At 65.8% G+C, this 19,543-nt stretch overlaps 2 protein-coding genes across 9 annotated transcripts in view; one reads left to right on the top strand and one right to left on the bottom strand.

Annotated features, from left to right (window-relative positions):
- Nucleotides 1–7,869, top strand: part of CCM2 (CCM2 scaffold protein) — a 42,641-nt gene extending 34,772 nt beyond the window's left edge. For 5 of the 6 annotated variants that reach the window (XM_086697161.1, XM_086697158.1, XM_086697162.1 and 2 more), the window contains 6 exons: nucleotides 2,870–3,006; nucleotides 4,174–4,309; nucleotides 5,335–5,392; nucleotides 5,535–5,673; nucleotides 6,523–6,661; nucleotides 7,441–7,869. In XM_086697161.1, the coding sequence (XP_086553287.1) occupies nucleotides 2,870–3,006; nucleotides 4,174–4,309; nucleotides 5,335–5,392; nucleotides 5,535–5,673; nucleotides 6,523–6,661; nucleotides 7,441–7,721 (890 nt within the window). In that variant the 3' untranslated portion in view covers nucleotides 7,722–7,869. The remainder of the gene's footprint in view (nucleotides 1–2,869; nucleotides 3,007–4,173; nucleotides 4,310–5,334; nucleotides 5,393–5,534; nucleotides 5,674–6,522; nucleotides 6,662–7,440) is intronic. The other variant, XM_086697160.1, reaches the window with a different exon arrangement.
- A 1,643-nt stretch (nucleotides 7,870–9,512) lies between these two features.
- Nucleotides 9,513–19,296, bottom strand: NACAD (NAC alpha domain containing). Of its 3 annotated transcripts, XM_086697156.1 has the most exons (9): nucleotides 18,902–19,296; nucleotides 15,185–17,091; nucleotides 10,948–15,154; nucleotides 10,692–10,819; nucleotides 10,542–10,616; nucleotides 10,139–10,285; nucleotides 9,917–10,066; nucleotides 9,693–9,815; nucleotides 9,513–9,605 (listed from the first exon to the last, which is right to left on the bottom strand). In XM_086697156.1, the coding sequence occupies exons 1-9, from the start codon at nucleotides 18,966–18,968 to the stop codon at nucleotides 9,591–9,593; spliced, it is 6,819 nt and encodes a 2,272-aa protein (XP_086553282.1). In that variant the 5' UTR covers nucleotides 18,969–19,296; the 3' UTR covers nucleotides 9,513–9,590. The 3 variants fall into 3 exon arrangements, with proteins under 3 accessions (XP_086553282.1, XP_086553281.1, XP_086553283.1); XM_086697155.1 differs by having other exon boundaries at nucleotides 10,948–17,091; nucleotides 18,902–19,295; XM_086697157.1 differs by lacking the exon at nucleotides 10,542–10,616 and having other exon boundaries at nucleotides 10,948–17,091.
- Nucleotides 19,297–19,543: the final 247 nt, after the last annotated feature.

Here is a 19,543-nt window from a genome sequence, read left to right as displayed (position 1 = left end):
TCGGGAGGTTACCGCCATGAATCCAGGAGGCCTACTGTGGGGCCACCACACGGTACCTGCAGCGGCTTGTGGGGGGCTGCCCTGGGAGTGACAGACAGGCCCTCTGCTTGTGCGGCTGTGGCTTAGCACTCCTGCACACACTGCACATCACACACGTTCCCACCACACATTCACACCACACACACCTACACACGTTCACACCACACACATTCACACCACATTCACACCATGCACATCCACACCACAGACATTCCCGCAGATACCACACACGTTCACACCACACATACCATGTTCACGTCACACACGTTCACACCAGACATGTTCACACCACACACTCACACACTACATATACTCGCACACACCAGACACGTTCATACGACACACACACACCAAACATATCACAGACACCTTACAGGTTCACACCACATACCCCACACATCAGGCACATTCATACTCACACCCCTGATCTGACATACTGTGCATCGAGGTCCCCTCTGTCATCTGCTTATTCTTGCCTTAGCTGAGCGTCTGATGTTTAATGATGGGCATTATTTCAGGTTGAATGATGCAAAACTTACCATACGTAACCATTTTAATTTATAAAAATGGCGGTTTGGTGTGGCTCAAACCAGTAGAAAGTGTGGGCCCCGGATCATCTCATGCACTCTCCACATAAGCTGTGAGGAAGGTCCCGTTCTCCCGCTTCACAGATGAACCACCAGAGCACAGAGGTTGAGGGACTGGTGGAGGGCCAGGGGGGAGATGGGGGGGCTGGCTGGCCTAGGAAATGGCGCTGGAAGTGCTCCCGCCACTGCTGCCTGGTGCTGCTGTGGCCGCCCGTTTCCCTGCCTGGGGACAGACAGTCCCGCGGGAGGCCCGAGATCTGCGGCATCCTGAGGGACAACAAGCGGTGGGAAGACCGGCCTCTGAGCAGCACCTGCCAGTGTTGAGCCTGCTGGGTGGGCAGCCGGGCCCCCCTGGTTTCTTGTGTTGCGGGACATTCATCTGCGTTCATCATTAGAGCCAATTGCTAGGAAATGGGGAATGGATTTTTCTAAATGGTTTCTTTTTTTTTTTTTTTTTTTTTTCAACGTTTATTTATTTTTGGGACAGAGAGAGACAGAGCATGAACGGGGGAGGGGCAGAGAGAGAGGGAGACACAGAATCGGAAACAGGCTCCAGGCTCTGAGCCATCAGCCCAGAGCCCGACGCGGGGCTCGAACTCACGGACCGCGAGATCGTGACCTGGCTGAAGTCGGACGCTTAACCGACTGCGCCACCCAGGCGCCCCATGGAATGGATTTTTCTAAAGGGAGAGAGCGAACTCCATAGGAGACACTTGGCAAAGTGAGACGAAAACTTGAGAGCTTTCGAGTTGAAGGAAGAGAATGAGTCCGTGTGTCCCAGGCATCTTCGTCATTTTAGCGGCTGGCCCTGCAGCGAAGGCCCAAGACTGTGAGCCTGCACGTCTGCGAGGCTCCTGTGTGCGCCAGGCGTGCTGTGTATGAGGCAGCTGACATTTGTTAAGTGCCTACCGCGTGTAGCGCCCCTGGATGCCTCTTTGGGTCCAGGGTTCGCAGGTGCTGGGAGGGGGGCGTGGGGGTCACGTCTGGCTGCGGGGGCTTCCGCGCGTGGCAGGCCCGGCTCGGAGGGCGGGGGCCAGACGTCCAGGCTCACCGGGCTGGAGCGGACTGCACAGTCTCATGGAGGGGTTTCCGTGGATGTGTGAGGGCGGGTGGGGATCAGAGGCAGCAGCTGCGGGACGGCTGGTGGGGATGCTGCTGGCGGCCGGATGTGGGCTTGTCAGAGACCGCACACGCGCACTGGACCTGACTGTGGGGCCGCACACCCTGTGTCCCTGGGAACGGCCATGGAGCTACTTAGACTGTCCTCGTAGTCACAGCAGTGACAGCAAGCAAGGGAAATAGGTGTCCTTTGTGTCCCAGATGTGGTGCTGGTGTGTCACCAGTTCAATCATCGTTAAGACGTCACGTGTTCTCCGTACTTCCCGAGACCCTGTGTGTTGTTCACACTCCGTGTGCACCACAGGGTGGACTTGTCACATTGGACATGTGCAGTGCCTGGTGCCGACGTGGGGCTGTGCAGCCCTGGGGTCTCACTGCGGCGTTTGTGGGTCTTGGCCCCGCATGGGGTGCTGCCCGCCCTACTGGGCCCCGGTCTCTGTGGGCACACGTGTCCCGACTGTGGCTCCTGCCTGGTTCCTGTGTCAGGCCACGTGTGAGTCTTGGGTGTCCTCCGTGGTGAGGTGAGCTTGCCTCCAGACACCCCAGCATCAGGGAGGCTCCACCTCCCATTCCTGCTCCTGGGCCACCCAATGGGGGCCTCCCCACTGCGTCTGCCCCAGGGCACCTTTGGGGAGGTGCTCTGTGGGGTGTTAGAAATGTGGGTGGGAGCGTGTGCGGGCCGGGCCCCCTCCTGGCCTCTGCTCCTCTCATGCCCTTGGGCCCGGCCCTTCCGGCCCCCGTGCCTCAGTTTCCCTGTCTCCTGTCGGAATTGTGTTCATGCCCATGGTTCAGTGATGCTGTGAATGGAACCCCGGGAATACCTTCTTCTGTGTGGATCCAAAGCAGCCGAATATCGGCAATTTCGTGTCTCAGCCTAAGGTGCTTGCGTCATCGGTAGCGGGGATGCCAGGAGGTCCTGCAGGGTGCTGATTCTCAGTGAGCAGTGGCCGAGCAACGGCCCAGGGTGAAGGCGTGTCTCACCTGTTCCCTGCTTTGTTTAGAGGGGGTGAGGGAGGGGCATACCCGAGGCAGGCCTGTCCCTCACCTGAGCCAGGTAGGGGCTGCCCAGAGCCTGCTCTTGAGCTTCCACACCTGCCCTAACCTGCTGCAACGTTGCTTCCCAGCCCAGGACCCTGGCATCTCCCCCAGCCAGAGTCTGTGTGCAGAAAGTTCCAGAGGCCTCACCGCAGTCTCCCTGTCAGAGAGTGGAGTGGGGCCTGTGGAGGCGTGCTGCCTGGTCATCCTGGCGACCGAGAGCAAGGTGGGTAGAGGATGGGCCCTGGCACTCAGACCCGTCCCCACCAGGTCCCTGAGCCTCCTAGAGCTGGCCCAGGCCCCGCCCCAACCCCCAACCCAGACTCTGACCCCTCCCACACCCCAACCAGGCTCCTCCCAGATGCCCCCCACCCAGGCCCTGTCCACACCCTGACCCAGGCTTCTCCTACACTCCTCCGACCCCCGGGGGCTCCTCACACACCCTGAGCAGGCTCTGCCCACACCCTGACCTAGACTCTTACCACGCTGCAACCTAGGGTCCGCCCACACCCTGATCCAGATGCCGCTCATACCCCTGTCTAGACCCCGCCCACACCCTGACCCAGGCTCCTCCCACAACCTGCCCAGGTCCTACCTACATCCATGACCCAGGCCCCTCCCACATCCCAATCCAGGCTTCTCCCACATGCCGGCCCACGCCCTTCCCACAACCTGCCCTGGTCCCTCCCACAACCTGCCTACATCCATGACCCAGGCCCCTCCCACATCCCAATCCAGGCTCCTCCCACATGCCGGCGCACTGCCCTGCTTAGGCTCCTGCCAGCTACACTGAGTCTGGTGCCTTCAGGCTGTGCTGCTTTTTTATTTCAGGGGCCTCACCCCTTTTTCTCTAAGACCGATGGGGGCAGTGGTCTCCCGTACCCCAAGCTGTGCCCTGAGAGGGGCGAGTGCGGGCTTGGGGCCCCCCAGCTGCCTCAGGGCTGGCAGCCTAGGAGAGCTCTTTAGTAGTCATCAGTTTAGTTTATGTCTGTAAGACTAGTGGGGACCGCGGTGCCGCGGGAGCCTCTGATCAGTGCCCTTCCTCAGCTCTGCCCGCCTTCCAGCCAGGCAGCTCTCAGGGGGCTGTGTCCCTGGCCTGTCCCCACTGCAGGTCCCTCTAGACACCACCCCGTGACCGGGGGCAGAACTGCCCCCGGCAGGACCCACACGCCTGTGAAGCTGTGTGCTCTCCCCGAGCTCCGGGCAGCAGAGGGGACCTGGGCAGCCCCGGGCAGCAGATGGGGGCTGGCGGCTGATGCACCTGGCCCCTCGGGTCCAGAGAGCCTTCTGGACATGGGCTGGTCCCCTTGGGGACCCGCTGAGAGGTGGGGGGCCCAGGGCCCGAGAAGCAGGTGCCCGGCAAGCCGCCCAGGAGGGTCCAGCTTTGTTGCAGGTCGCTGCTGAGGAGCTGTGCTCCCTGCTCGGGCAGGTCTTCCAGATTGTGTACACAGAGTCCACCATCGACTTTCTGGACCGAGCCATATTTGACGGGGCCTCGACACCCACCCACCACCTGTCTCTCCACAGCGGTACGTGGGCCTAGGCGAACAGCCATGCCGTCGGGCGTTGATCCGTGGCCTGACAAGGCAGCCAGGTCCCCCGCCTTGGCTAGCCTGGTGGCGTCCTGCATGACTGGGGGCCATGGAACGCTCTCTCAGCCAGTTGCTTCACTGACCTCTGAACAGAGGGCCAGGAGGGGCTCGGAGCACAGGGGGCTGGAGGGTGGGTATGGGGCAGGACCCCCAGGCCTTGCTGCTCTCGGGGTGAGGGCTTCTTCCAGGACCAAGGCTGCCTGGGTGATGGGCACTTGGAAGCCGCCACGTCCTCTGGTATCTGTGGAGCATTTTCAGGTGCGCTAGAGCACGGGACGGGCTTCACCTGCACACGGCTGGCTCACTATATCTGTGTTTTGCACACCAAGGGTGTCCATTGGTTCCCACTCCCAGGGATGCCCCTTGCTTGTCCCACCCGCCCCTCTCAGAGCTCACCAGCTGCACACAATGGTGTCCGTGTTCCTCATGATCTGCATCACACGGACCTGAGGTCATCTGTCCAGTGTTTCCCGAGGAGCTGCTGTGCACCAGGCTCTGCCGGTGTGAGGGTCTCAGGCCCCCGGGGGCCGCCTCTGTCCTCGGCGAGTAGCTGTCCCCACATGGAGCTCCCTGGGTCCAGGCTGAGGGTCAGACCCACCTCTGATTGTGGCTTCTGCACCCCCGCCCCCCCCCCCCCCCCGCCACCGCGGTCGTGAGATGTGGGGCAGGTCGTCCGACCTCTGGGATTCAATTCCTCATCCAAAGGGAGCAACACAGCCTCGAGGACGCTGCTGGCGCCCCCAAGTTGCGTTTCCCTTATCCTTGGCCACTGGGGAGCACTCTTCAGGCGCCCGCTTGGTGCGTCCTCCGAGGCCAGAGCCTTGCACTCAGGCCCAGACCTGCAGCAGGTGGTGTGGCTCAGGACCCCCCAGGAGGGGCCCGCGTCTTCTGCCAGGTGCTGGGCCGCCGGTCTCCGTGCCCCCTCCCCATGTAACCGGCTGCCTCTTCCGCACTCCCTGCAGACGACTCTTCCACCAAGGTGGACGTGAAGGAGCCGTATGAGACGGAAGTTGGCACGTTGTGAGTACCCCGCCCACTGCCCCTCGCTCCTGTCAGCTGGCCGGACTGCCATGCTGGGCGCCCCCTGGCCGTCATTGGGCCCCCGTGGGGTGTGGCGGGGCAGAGGCGGGGAGCCGCGTGCCCATGGCCCCTGTCCTTGCAGCTCCTTCCCCGAGTGCGCGCACGCAGGCGGCGTGTCGCCCTTGTCCTTCTGTATGCAGACGGCGCCCCACTCCAAGACGGTCAGTGAGAGCGAGCTGAGCGCCACTGCCACCGAGCTGCTGCAGGACTACATGCTCACGGTGCGCCTAAGGGGGGCGGGGGGGGGATGCGGGGAGCAGGGACAGGGGACCCTGCTGGTGACCTCGTGTGCTTCTCTGTGTGCCCGCACCCTTAGGGCGCGCTCATGGTCAGAGGAGGGCTGCCGGGTGGGCTCCTCGTGGGTCTCAGTCAGCGTTCCCCTCCCTGTAGGAGGACGGCAGCTGCGGGGCAGGGGGGAGGATCAGCAGCTGCGGGGGCGGGGGGAGGACAGTGGCTGCGGGGGTGGACATTGGCTGCAGGGGGGGTGAAGGAGAGCAGCTGCAGAGGGGGAGAACCACGGCTGTGTGTGGGGGGGACAGAGGCTGCAGGGGGGAGGATCATGACTGTGGGGGAGGACAGCGGCTGCAGGGAGGAGGACCGCAGCTGAGTGTGGGAGGACAGAGGCTGCAGGGGGGAGGAATGCGGTCATGTGTGTGTGGGACGACCACAGCTGTGTGTGGGGTAGGACCGCGGCTGTGTGGAGGAAGTCAGCCGTGTGTGGGGGGAGGATTGTGGCTGTGGGAGGGAGGACCACGGCTGTAGGGGGGAGGACTGCAGCTGTGTGTGAGAGAGGACAGTGGCTGCTGTGGGGAGGAGCACAGCCGAGTGTGGGGTGACAGCGGCTACAGGGGAAGGACCGTGGCCGTGTGCTGGGGAGGATCGTGGCTGCGTGGGGGAGGATCGCGGCTGTGTGTGTGGATCACAGCCGTGTGTGTGGGAGGATGGTGACTGCAGGGGGGAGGACCATGGCCTTGTGTGTGGGAGGATCGCGGCCGAGTGTGGAGGGAAAGGGGCTGAGGGGTTTGTGGCGGTGCCGCTCATCCCCGCCCCCCTCCCCCCTCCCCCGGCAGCTGCGCACCAAGCTGTCCTCGCAGGAGATCCAGCAGTTCGCGGCGCTGCTGCACGAGTACCGGGATGGGGCCTCAGTGCATGAGTTCTGCATCAATCTGCGCCAGCTGTATGGGGACAGCCGCAAGTTCCTATTGCTGGGTGAGTCCCGCAGGGGTGCGGCTGGAGTGTGGGAGGCTCCATTGAGGATGGGCTCAGGGTGGGTCGGCCCGGAGGGCTCTTTCCGTTGACTGGCAGGACCTGCCCACGGGAGCCAGACTGAGGAAGCCGGGACTGTGTGCGTGGTCAGAGCAACTGCTGGGGGTGGGGGGGCTTCCTCCAAGAAGGTGGCACTTGAGTGGGTTTTGGCGGGTGACTAGGAGTTCGCTGGGCGGAGAAGCGAAGGCACCACTTCCAGGTAGAAGGACCTGCCTTTGTTGAGACGCTGGCCCTGAGCTCAGGCGGTGGGTGGGTGACATGTGGCCCTACACGCCTACTATGCACACCCTGTGGGATGACGGCCTCGGCTGTGTCTTCTGAACCCTGAGCCCGGAGAAGGCAGCCGGTGATGTGGGCTCTGCCCCCCACTGTCCAGGGAGGGTGCACTTGTTCAGGCTGCCACCTGGCACATCCAGCCCGAGCTCTCGCCGACCCCCAGCCTCCCTGCCGGGGTCAGTTACCCGTACCCCCCTCCCCCGCCCCCATGTTCCTTTGTGTCTGGTCCTCGCACGGAGGAGTGGGTGGTGCCGGGGGAGGTCCGCCCACCCTCTCTGTTCTGCACTCAGAGGCCTGTGAGCAGCCGCAGCCAGAACCAGGCAGGGATGGGAGGCCAGCCACCTGCTGCAGAGCCAGGACCTGCCGGCGCTCCCCCTGCGTCTGTTGGGCCAGGGGGGCGGGGCTGGACGTGGGGCAGGAGCCTCAGGCGAACCCTGTGTCCACAGGTTTGCGGCCCTTTATCCCGGAGAAGGACAGCCAGCACTTCGAGAACTTTCTCGAGACCATCGGGGTGAAGGACGGCCGGGGCATCATCACCGACAGCTTTGGCAGGTACCGGCGGGCGCTGAGCTCCACCTCCACCTGCACCTGCCCTGGGAACAGGGCCACGGGCAGCTCGGACGACCAGTCTGCGCCCTCGGAAGGGGACGAGTGGGACCGCATGATTTCGGACATCAGCAACGACATCGAGGCTCTGGGCTGCAGCATGGACCGGGACTCGGCCTGACCCTCTACTGTGAAGGACGCGCCCTGGGGCGCCGGTGCACGGGCCTGTCCCTGGAGGGATCCTGGGGGTCCCTTCGGTTTTGCACACGACGTTCCTGTCGAAACCCTCAGAGACCTTCAAAGAAGTTTACTGCGATGTGAACGATTCATCCGTGGTCTTGGTGTGCTTGTGATCTGGTGGGTGGGGGGCTGGGGGCCTGGGGTGGCTGCCCTTTGGCTCTTGGGGCAGCAGGTGCTGGTGTGACCCCTCACCTGAGTCCCTGGTTCCTTGGTCTCCCTGCTGTCACAGGTGGTCCCACCCCAAACCTGTCCCCCTTTCTCCACCCTGAGAGCCTAGGGTCCTGGTTTTCAGGGGGCCATTGGCACTGCGTCCTAGGTCTTTCTTGGCTGGGCCCCTCCTGTGCCCTTGGCACATGGGGAGGCAGCAGGGGTGACCCACCCTGGGGTCGGGGCCTGGAGATTGTAGTGCAGGAGGGTCAGGTGGAGAGCCCCTCCTCACCCAGGAGATGCCTCTGCCCGGGGAGACCCCTGGCAGCATGTGCAAGAAGCTCCAGGCTGAGCTGGGTGGGTGCTGGGTCCCCAAGGAGGGAGGAGAGGGCCCTCAGCTTCCAGGGAGGCAGGGGTCCCAGCAGCAGGTTGGGATGCGAAGAGGGGTCTCATTCTTGGCTCTGGCCTGGGCTGTCTGGGAGCTGGTCGTGGGCCTGGGCAGGCAGAGCTAAGGGGACATCCAGTCGGGGCCAGCCTCTCCCCAGCCCACTATGGGTCTGAGTGGCCATAGCGGGGGTGGGGGAGGTGGCCACATGACAGGCCCTGGCCTAAGTGTCCTATGTGGACGGCAGGAACGGCTCCCTCCCCTCTGCGGGCCCCGCTCCCATGTGGCCCCACTCAGCGGGTCCCTGGACTTTGGAGAAAATGTGGAGAGGCTGCATGGCCATTCCGGGCGCAGTGAGGGGCCAAGGAATTTGGGGACCCACTGCCCCAGCAAATGCCTTTCCGCAGCTGATCATCCAGAGCCCCTGGGTCTGGGGGTTCCTTCCCGAAACTCCCATCCCCAGGCCCACGCCTTCGTGACTGCCCACATTCTCTGGGCAGGTGAGGTACCCTGGACATAGATGGGCCTCCTCCCTGGGAGACGGGGGAGGACTCCCACCCTCCAGAGACACGTGGGGACAGAGCCCCACTTGGGGGTGGACACAGGACCCCCATTCTGTGGGACATGTGGGAACAGAGCCCTGACCTCTGGGGACACAGGGAGAAGACACCCACCCTCTAGGGACACAAGGAAGCCACCACCTCTGGGACATGAGCAGGTAGGACCATCACCCTTTAGGAACACAGGGGATAGACCTCCATCTCTGGGTCACTGGGGGAGGACCCCCACCCTCCGGGACACAGAAACAAAGCCCCACCTTCTAGGGACACGGCACCCTCATTCTCTGGGGATAAGGGATAGACCCCGTCCTCTGGGATGTGTAGGCAAAGATCCCTGTCCTCTGGTGACATGAGGGGAAGACCCCCACCTTCTGGGGTATATGGGAACAGAGCCCTGCCCTCTGGGGACAGAGGGAGAGGACACCCACCCTCCAGGGGCACGGGGAGGCCACATTTCTGGGACATGAGCGGGTGGGCACACCAGCCTTTACGAACACAGGGGACAGACCTCTACCCTGTAGGACTTGGGAGGGGAGACCCTCCCCTCTCCTGGGGCTCTGCATGGGTCCAGGAAGTATCTCCCCTTCACAAATGCCATGTGGCCGTAGCCTGCCCGGGACTTTGGAGCAAGAGCAGAGGCTCTGAGGAGACACCCATTTATTGAGCAGCACAGCTGGGGGTGGGGATGGATCCGTGGTGGGCGGGTGGCGGTCGGCGGCTACATGGTGAGCTCCTGTGGGAAATGCAGAAAGACAGGGCAGGCTGGGGAGGTGCCCGGTAGGGCCAGCGACAGGGGTCTGGGAAGGGGCCGGCCGCTCACCATGATGGCGTTGACGATGTCACTCTGGTTGTCCCTCAGGGCCCGCACGGCCCTGGCCCTCGACACGTTGGCCTGCGCCATCACCAGCTCGATGTCCCGGAGCTCCAGCCCTGCCTCGTCCACCTGGGCGGGGTGGGGGGAGGTGAGCAGGCAGGTTCTGGGGCTGCCCCCTCCCCGGGAAGAGCCCCGAGAGCTCCTGGCCCCCCTGTGTCCCTGGGCCTCACCTCCTCCTCCTCTTCCTCCTCCTCCTCCTCCTCACACTCGGGCCTCACTAGCGGCCCCGGCGTGGACTCGGGAACCAGGGTGGAAGGCTCCGTGGGCACTTTGAACTTCTCGGCGGCGGCTCTGTGCACCTGCTGGGACAGGTCCTCGATCTGCAGCAGGGGGCACGGCTGTCAGCCAGGCCCCCGCCCCGAGTCCCCGCCCCCACCCCGGGCCGGCCAGACCTTGGCTTCCCCGAAGACCACGTAGGTGTCCGAGGCCGGGCTCTTGAAGACGTCAGGCTTGGCGATGACAAAGAGGATGTTCTTGGACTTCTGGATGGTGATCCTGGTGACCCCCTGGATTTGCCGCAGGCCCAGCTTGGACATCGCCTGGGGGCACAGTGGGCTCAGACCCGGGCATCGGCTGGGGGGGGGTCCCAGGCTGGGGTGGGGGGGCGGCACGCCGACGGGGGAAGGGGGGCTCTGCCGCCGACTCTGGGGGACCCTCTGTGGGCTTTGGGCCCACCCTGCCCCAGGCGTACATGGGGCCCCAGCTGCGCACCGGTGTCCGGGACTGCGTTTACTTGACGGCTCGTCGGCCATTGGCTCTGAGGGGTCCCCTTAAGTGGCCGGCTCCCCCACCCACCTTTCGGGCCTTCTTCTCACTGCGACTCTGCTTGGCTTTGGCGACGGTCTCCTCGCTGCCACCGCTGGCCGGGGCCTGGGGAGGACAGGGTCTGAGCCCCTGAGTGGGGGGTGCCCTTCCAGGGGTGCGCCCTCCCCCCTGGCCAGGCACCTGAGCCGGGCACTGTGCGCCCTGCGCTCCCGACAGTTCCTGCTCCTCTGGTTCTGCCGACGACTCCCCATGGCTGTCGGAGTGCTGGGCCGATCCCTGGCCGGATCCCGGGGCCCTGGGTGGCGAGTCTGGGGAGGGGGGAGGTGTGAAGAAGGCCTCTGCCTTCTGACTTGGCCCCATGGCCCGCCCACCCACCCACTCTGGTGCCCCGCTCAGGACTGCGCTCCTGCCGTGTCCTCCCCTGCCCCCCACTCACCTTCCTCCAGGCTGTCCTGGTCATCCTGCTGCTCGGCGGCTGGGAGCCCTCGAGGGCCAGGAGGCACTTGGCAGGGGGGCGAGAGCCTCCAGGCCTGGTCTTTGGCATGGGAGTCCCCCACAGGGGCCGTTTTGGGGCTGAGGAGGGGGGAGTGGGGCGGGAGGCCTACACGATGCCCGGCCCCTGGAGGCTTTGTGGTTCCTGAGAAGGCAGCTGCCGCCCGCTGGGCTCCTGCCCGTGGTGGCTGGAGGCCCGGAGAGCCCGAGGGCTCCTTGCCCTCCACTGAGTCTTCCCTGGGGCCCTGGCAAGGGCAGGGAGCAAGGAGTGCCTCTGTGGGGACACGGGGAGTAGAGGGCTCGGGGCCGAGGACCCTGTCCCGGGGCACGCTGGGCGGGCCTCTGGCAGGGCTCTCCAGGGACTGTGCTGGGGACGAGCTGGGGGCTCCTGGTGCCACCTGCGCCCACGTTCCACTTCCCGGGCCCGGCACGGGCTCCCGCTGCAGACAGGGTGCTGGTGCGTGTGGGGTAGGCTCTTTGGGGCAGCCCCTGCCTGGCCTGGGTGCGGACCTCAGTGGGGACTCTGCACGGGAGCCCTGCCCGGCCTCCGAGGTCACAGCAAGGGGAAACCCGAGCCCCTGGTTTGCTCTTTGGCCTACCTCAGGGTGAGCGGCAGGATGTGCCCTCCTAGCCCCCTGGGGTGCTGGCTCAAGGCCCCCAGCCTGGCAATTCTCACCCCCTAGGGCCTCCTTCGGGGCTGAGCAGGGCCCAGCTGTGTGGGCAGTGCGCACACGGGCCCCGGGATGGGTTCCCTGCTCAGGTGCCAACAGGACCTCCACTGCTTCCTCTCCAGCAGAGACAGGAGTGGGTGGGGCCATGGCCTCCCCGGCAGGCTCAGGGCGTTCTAGGGCCTCTCTGGCAGGTTCTGGAAGTTCTGGGGCTGCTACGATAGGCCGAGGGAGTTCCAGGACCTCTGTGGCAGGCTCAGAATGTTCCAGAGCCTCCGTGGCAGGCTCTGGGTGTTCCGGGGCCTCCGTGGCAGGCTCAGGGTGTTCCGGGGCCTCCGTGGCAGGCTCAGGGTGTTCCGGGGCCTCCGTGGCAGGCTCTGGATGTTCCGGGGCCTCCGTGGCAGGCTCAGGGTGTTCCGGGGCCTCCTTGGCAGGCTCTGGGTGTTCCGGGGCCTCCATGGCAGGCTCAGCGTGTTCCGGGGCCTCCGTGGCAGGCTCAGCGTGTTCCGGGGCCTCCGTGGCAGGCTCAGGGTGTTCCGGGGCCTCCGTGGCAGGCTCAGGGTGTTCCGGGGCCTCCGTGGCAGGCTCAGGGTGTTCCGGGGCCTCCGTGGCAGGCTCAGCGTGTTCCGGGGCCTCCGTGGCAGGCTCAGGGTGTTCCGGGGCCTCCGTGACAGGCTCTGGGTGTTCCGAGGCCTCCGTGGCAGGCTCAGGGTGTTCCGGGGCCTCCGTGACAGGCTCTGGGTGTTCCGGGGCCTCCTGGGCAGGCTCAGGGTGTTCCGGGGCCTCCGTGGCAGACTCAGCGTGTTCCGGGGCCTCCGTGACAGGCTCTGGGTGTTCCGGGGCCTCCTGGGCAGGCTCAGGGTGTTCCGGGGCCTCCGTGGCAGACTCAGCGTGTTCCGGGGCCTCCGTGACAGGCTCTGGGTGTTCCGGGGCCTCCGTGGCAGGCTCAGGGTGTTCTGGGGCCTCTTTGGCAGGCTCTGGGTGTTCCGGGGCCTCCTTGGCAGGCTCTGGGTGTTTCAGGGCCTCCTTGGCAGGCTCAGGGTGTTCCGATGCCTCCGTGGCAGGCTCAGGGTGTTCCAGGGCCTCCGTGACAGGCTCTGGGTGTTCCGGGGCCTCCGTGGCAGGCTCAGGGTGTTCTGGGGCCTCCTTGGCAGGCTCAGGGTGTTCCGGGGCCTCCGTGGCAGGCTCTGGGTGTTCCGGGGCCTCCTTGGCAGGCTCAGGGTGTTCCGGGGCCTCCTTGGCAGGCTCAGAGTGTTCTGGGGCCTCCGTGGCAGGCTCTGGGTGTTCCGGGGCCTCCTTGGCAGGCTCAGGGTGTTCCGGGGCCTCCGTGGCAGGCTCAGGGTGTTCCAGGGCCTCCGTGGTAGGCTCTGGGTGTTTCGGGGCCTCCTTGGCAGGATCAGGGTGTTCCGATGCCTCCGTGGCAGGCTCTGGGTGTTTCGGGGCCTCCTTGGCAGGCTCAGGGTGTTCTGGGGCCTCTGTGGCAGGCTCAGTGTGTTCTGGGGCCTCTGTGGCAGGCTCAGGCTGTTCCAGGGCCTCCGTGCCAGGCTCAGGCTGTTCTGGGGCCTCCGTGCCAGACTCAGGCTGTTCCGGGGCCTCCGTGGCAAGCTCAGGCTGTTCCCGGGTCTCAGTTGCAGCCTCAGGGCATTCTGTGGTCTCTGTGGTAGGCTCAGAATGTTCCAGGGCCTCTGTGGTAGGCTCTGGGTATTCTGGGGCCTCCATGGCAGGCCCAGGATGGTCCGGTGTCTCTGGGATGGACTCAGGGTGTTCTGGGGCCTCTGTGGTAGTCTTGGGGTGCTCCAGAGCCTCCATAGCAGGCTCTGAGTGTTCTGGGGCCTCCCTGGCAGGCTCTGGGTGTTCTGGGGCCTCCCTGGCAGGCTCTGGGTGTTCCGGGGCCTCCGTGGCAGGCTCTGGGTGTTCCGGGGCCTCCGTGGCAGGCTCAGGGTGTTCCAGGGTCTCTGTGGCAGGCTCAGGCTGTTCCTGGGTCTCAGTTGCAGCCTCAGGGCATTCTGTGGTCTCCGTGGCAGGCTCAGAATGTTCTAGGGCCTCTGTGGCAGGCCCAGGATGTTCCGGGGTCTCTGGGATGGACTCAGGGTGTTCTGGGGCCTCTGTGGTAGTCTTGGGGTGCTCCAGGGCCTCCATAGCAGGTTCAGGAAGTTCTAGAGCCTCTGTGGCAGGCTCAGAATGTTCCAGGGCCTCTGTGACAGGCTCAGAGTGTTCTGGGGTCTTGGTGACAGGCCCAGGATGTTCCAGGGCCTCTGTGACAGCCTCAGGGTATTCTGGGGCCTCCATGGCAGGCCCAGGATGTTCCAGGATCTCTGTGACAGGCTCAAAATGTTCCAGGGGATCTGTGACAGGCTCAGAGTGGTCTGGGCTCTCGGTGACAGGCCCAGCATGTTCCGGGGTCTCTGTGACAGGCTCAGGGTGTTCTGGAGCCTCTGTGACAGGCTCAGAGTGTTCTGGGGCTTCTGTGGCAAGCTCAGAGCGTTCTGGGGCCTCTATGACAGGCTCAGAATGTTCCAGAGCCTCTGTGACAGGCTCAGAGTGTTCTGGGGTCTCGGTGACGGGCCCAGGATGTTCCGGAGCCTCTGTGACAGACTCAGGGTGTCCTGGGGTCTCGGTGACAGGCCCAGGATGTTCTGGGGCCTCTGTGACAGACTCAGGGTGTCCTGGGGTCTCAGTGACAGACTCAGGGTGTTCTGGGGTCTCCGTGACAGACCCAGGATGTTCTGGGGCTTCTGTGGCAGGCCCAGGATGTTCTGGGGCCTCTGTGGCAGGCCCAGGATGTTCTGGGGTCTCCATGGTAGGCTCAGGGTGTTCTGGGGCCTCTGTGACAGATTCAGGGTGTCCTGGGGTCTCAGTGACAGACTCAGGGTGTTCTGGGGTCTCCATGACAGATCCAGGATGTTCTGGGGCCTCTGGGACAGGCTCAGGGTGTTCTGGGGCCTCTGGGACAGGCTCAGGGTGTTCTGGGGTCTCAGTGACAGACTCAGGGTGTTCTGGGGTCTCCATGGCAGACCCAGGATGTTCTGGGGCCTCTGTGGCAGGCTCAGGCTGTTCTGGGGCCTCTGTGACAGCCTCAGGGTGTTCTGGGGTCTCCGTGGCAGAACCAGGATGTTCTGGGGTCTCTGTGGCAGGCTCAGGGTGTTCTGGGGTCTCAGTAACAGACTCAGGGTGTTCTGAGGTCTCCGTGGCAGACCCAGGACGTTCTGGGGCCTCTGTGGCAGGCTCAGAGTGTCCTGGGGCCTCTGTGACAGACTCAGGGTATCCTGGGGTCTCAGTGACAGACTCAGGGTGTTCTGGGGTCTCCGTGACAGACCCAGGATGTTCTGGGGCTTCTGTGGCAAGCCCAGGATGTTCTGGGGTCTCCATGGCAGGCTCAGGGTGTTCTGGGGCCTCTGGGACAGACTCAGGGTGTCCCGGGGTCTCAGTGACAGGCTCAGGGTGTTCTGGGGCCTCTGGGACAGGCTCAGGGTGTTCTGGGGCCTCTGGGACAGGCTCAGGGTGTTCTGGGGCCTCTGTGGTAGTCTTGGGGTGCTCCAGGGCTTCCGTGGCAACCTTGGGGCATTCTGGGGTCTTCGTGGCAGGCTGTGGGGGTTGTGCAGCCTCTGTGGCAGACTTGGGGGTGCCTGCAGTTCCCCTTGAGGCCCAGAGTGTACCAGTGTCTGCAGCTGGCTCCACGCCTTCCAGCTGGGCTTGGTTCCAGGCCGAAGGCTCCGGGCCTCCAGCGTGTCTTGTGTCCCTCTCCTCAGGTGCCGGCCTCGGTTCCAAGGTTGTTTGTCCTTCCTGCTGGGCTGCGGTGACCACAGGCTTGATCTTTGGGGTGTGTACGTGCAGCTTCTGAAGCCTGGCCGCAGCAGCAGGTCCCCGGCCCAAGGGGAGGCCTGTGTCCTGTGGGGGCCGGGCTGGGGCCACAGAGTCAGGGTCCTGGCCTGCTTCTTGCTTCAGGGTCTGCGGAGAGTCTGGGCTTGGTGTGAGGTCCCCCTCTTCTGGGGCAGTGCAAGGGGCCAGGCCTACGGCAGCGCCGTCCTCCAACTGCAGGGGCTGAAGCGTGTCTGTGGCAACAGGCGCTGGGCCCAGGATGGAGCCCGCCTCCTCCCCCCAGGCCTGCAAGGTCACCCAGGGGCGGCCTGGGGCTTCCTGCAGGGCAGGAGCAGGGACCGCCCCTGTCTCCTGGGCACCCGGTTCGTGGCCCTCCATGGCCCGGCCAGCCTCTCCCTCAGAGATCCCAGGAGCGGGCGGCCCCCCAGGGCCGTCCTGGAGCAGGGCGGCGGGCTGTGCATGGGGCTCCCCGCTGTACAGCCTCTCATCGTCTGCCCCCGCGTAGGAGGCAGAGTCGGGGTCGGACGAGGCCGCTGAGGTGTCGTCCCGGAAGGCGAAGGCCTCGTCCATGCCTTCGGTGATGGAGAGGTCGGACAATGACTGCAGGGAGGAGGCGAACGTGCTGTCGTCCTCGCCCTCCCCGGCTGGGTCCCCTGCAGAGTCCCGGCCGTCCTCCTCCTCCTCTTCCTCCTCCTCTTCCTCCTCCTCAGGGGCCCTCGGCGTCACCTCCACGGCCTCCACCTGGAAGAGGAGGCTGCCCCGGAAAGGCAGGAGGGAGGCGGGGATCATTGGGTCGTTGGCCAGGAAGTCCAGCTCGAAGAAGTGGCCATCCTGGCCCCAGGAAGAGCTGCTGTCTGCCGAGATGCTGGACTCCGGGGACGGGGGCCCTGGGGGCCCGGCAGGGGATGGCTCCTGCTCGTCCGCCACAGACCCCGGCGGGGAGAAGCCCCAGCCTGAGGGGACGTCCAGCCCTTCGGCGGGGACCAGCAGGCTCAGGGAACAGGACGGGGACGAGGCCCAGCTGTCGCCATCCGCTGTGATGTAAGAGCCCGAGGGCGAGGCTGGCGGCGAGTCCCCCAGCTCAGCCTGGGTGTCCCGGGCGTCCCTGCGGGGCCCCGCGCCGAGGAGCAGGGCACAGGTGGTCTCGGTGGGGGTGGAGGGAGGCGTGAAGTAGGAGTCGGGGTCTGGGGCAGGGCAAGGCACAGGAGGGTCACCCTGAGAACACAACTCGGAGGGTGGGTTCAGGCTGGGATGCCCACCTTCCCGGTCCCTGAGCTCTGGCAGGGCTGCCCTGGGTGGCAGGGGCACCCGGCGGGTCTCCTCGCCCATCACGATCCGGGGCTCCAGGGTAGCTGGAGGGGGACCCCCGGCGGGCCGGGCTTCGGGTGGCCCAGGGCTGGGGCTGCCTTCTGCGGGAACAGCCCAGGCCGAGGGGGTGCCGCGCGGCCCTGCATCCCAGCTGGCGCCCTCTGGCGGGGGCCGGGCGCCCGGCTTGCTGGGTAGGAACTCGAGGGCTAGGCCGCCAGGACCCGGGCTCAGGGCACAGTGCTCCAGCCGGTCCCCTCTAGGGGTGGAGGCCGAGGCCACATCACAGGATGACTCTGTGGGAAGAGAAGGGCGTGAGGAGGGTACAGGGTGTGGAGTGCAGGGCGGGCGGGAGAGTGACCTGGGGCCGCACCATCTGGCGTGGGGCGTGGGGCGCAGCGCAGCAGCGACGGGGGGATGGGGAGTGGCAGGAGGTCAGCCGAACACACTAATGGGCTTCTCTCTGAGGCTCCGCAGGGGTGAGGCTGGTACCCGTCTCCTTGGGTGCTGGCTGGCTGGCCCCCTGCCCTCAGTCTGTGACCTCTCGTGACCTCTAGGGAGAGGCCTCCGCATTCAACTGCCCTGGGACAATGAAGGCCTCACAGCTCCTGTGACGCGGGGGCCTGGGCCCTCTTCCTCATCCCTCTCCTCGCTGCCCCGTGGGCACCTGAGGCCAGCCTGCCTGCTTGTAGCCGGCTCCGCCCCGTACCTGCTCCCAGAGCTGACGGGACAGGCCCTGGGCTGGAGCACACGGTGGAGGCAGCGCTGCAGTGGGGACAGGCCCTGGGGGGTCACGGGGGGCTGGAAGGGCTCCCCCCCTGCCCAGGAACACACGAGTGGGTCCCCTGGCGGTGTTAGGGAGGCTGCCTCTGGGGGTCCTGCTCTATGACGCTCACCTGCGATCACCCCCCAAGTACCTCTGTGCCCTGGCTTTCTGTCTGCAAAGTAGAGTATCTGCCAGGACTAGAGAGGAAACTTTCACGAAGGGGCAGCCCCCTCCCGGGCCTACCCGTGGGCCTGCAGCCGTGGCTGAGCCCGGGGCCCTTGGGCCACACCACTGGGATTCTCAGGTGGGGGGGGACCCTGAGAAGCGGGTCCATGAGCTGGCTGCAGTGTGACAGACACCCAGGGCCTGGAGGTGGGTGTGGTGGGTGGGGTCGGGTGGAGTCGGGGCTCTTGGCACCGAGCCAGTGTGGTGCCCTTACCAACCCGCACTGGGGCAGGGAGAGGGCAGAGCTGGGCCAAGGGGGGAGGGGAAGGGAAGCCAAAGGTCAAAGGTTTTTGTAACCATCAAGGTCATCAAGCGGCCTGAGCAGAGCCAGCATGAGACCCTGGGTCCGGGGAGTCCTAGCGTCCATCCACTTTACCGGACCCCAGAAGGAGACCGGGCCCCTGGGCCCAGGACTGGTCACATTGCTGGGTGACTTCTATCCACAGCAAAGTGCCCATGGCCCTCCAGGACCCACACATGGCTGACCTCCGACTGGTCACCCTGGCTGGTCCTCCCAGACCCAGGCAGACCCCCTCAGCCTCCACCAGCAGTGCTGGCCCGGCCTCTCCGAGGATGTGGGCCTGTGCCCCGGCCCTAGTTCCCCAGACTCTGCTCTCCCAGGGCACCCCGGCTCACAGCGGCCCCTCTGCCTTCCCCAGGCTCCAGCTCCAGTCCTGCTCCGCAGACCCAGGCCTGACCAGTCACTGGCTCTGGGGCGGCCTTCAGGCATCTGAGGGTTCAGCTGAGACCTGAGCCGCCCAGGACTGCCTGACCCTGGGCTCCTCGAAGACAATGGGGTGGCGGCCCAGAGGGCGGGCGGTGGGCCCGCGAGCCCCAGAGCTGGGGGATGATCCCCACGAGGCCCCTCGAGTCTCTTCTGGCTCCTGGAGGACACCCGGGTTCCCCCCCGCCCTTCCCCGCAGTCCTGAGTTGGGACTTGCGGGGCATTGGGTGGCGGCGGGAGGGGGGGGGGGTCAGGATTCAGGTGCTCGAAAGGGCAGGACGCCAAAAGGACCCGGGAGGGGACGGGGAGGGGGCTGGCTAGAGAAGGGCGGAGAGGGACAGGCAGGGAGAGGCGGAGGGCGGCCGAGACGCACGCAGGAGCGAGACCTCACCTGTGCGGGGCCCGGGCCCGCCCGCCTCCGGCAGCAGCAACTCGGCGCGGGCAGCTTCCCCGGGCATGGCCTGACCGCGCGCTCTTCCCTCCGTGCCCGGTCTGTCCGTGTGTCCGTCAGGCCGAGCCTGCGCGGCCACCGCCCCTCGGCCGGGGGGTGGGGGTCAGCGGATGATGTCAGAGGCGCCCCGCCCGCTGGCGCCCCGAGTGAGCGTGCGCGTGCGCTCCGAGCACTGCGGAGGGCCGTGATGGGGGGAGGCGCCGGGTGGGGGTGCAGCCTCCCTCCCTTCCCCGACCCAGGCTGCGCCCTCCTTCCGCGCCGCGCGGCCCCGCCTTTCCCGCAGCATCTCCGTCTTTAACGGGAGGAGCCCGACCCCATGGAGCATCACCCCTAAGCCGGGAACTGGCGGGGGCGGGGACGGTAGCCAGAACTCGGGCTGCGGGGGCCTGGGCGCTCTGGGGGAGGCGGCGGCGCAGTCCTGGTGCTCGGCCTCCTGCGCCCCCCACCCCTTGCCTCCATCCCGGAGGTGAGCTGGAGCCGCAGCTCCACGCTGATTGGCTGGTCCTCGCCGTCGGTCTCCGTGGCAACCGCCTCCCGGCTCCATGGAAACCGGAGGGCAGGGAAACCGGTGGGAGCGCCGCG

This window comes from Puma concolor, chromosome A2, assembly GCF_028749965.1.
Source record: "Puma concolor isolate L17-30 chromosome A2, mPumCon1.1.hap2, whole genome shotgun sequence".
NCBI classification, from domain to species: Eukaryota; Metazoa; Chordata; class Mammalia; order Carnivora; family Felidae; genus Puma; species Puma concolor.
The sequence above is the reverse complement of the archived record's forward strand: the minus strand, read 5'-3'. Positions and strand labels throughout refer to the sequence as shown.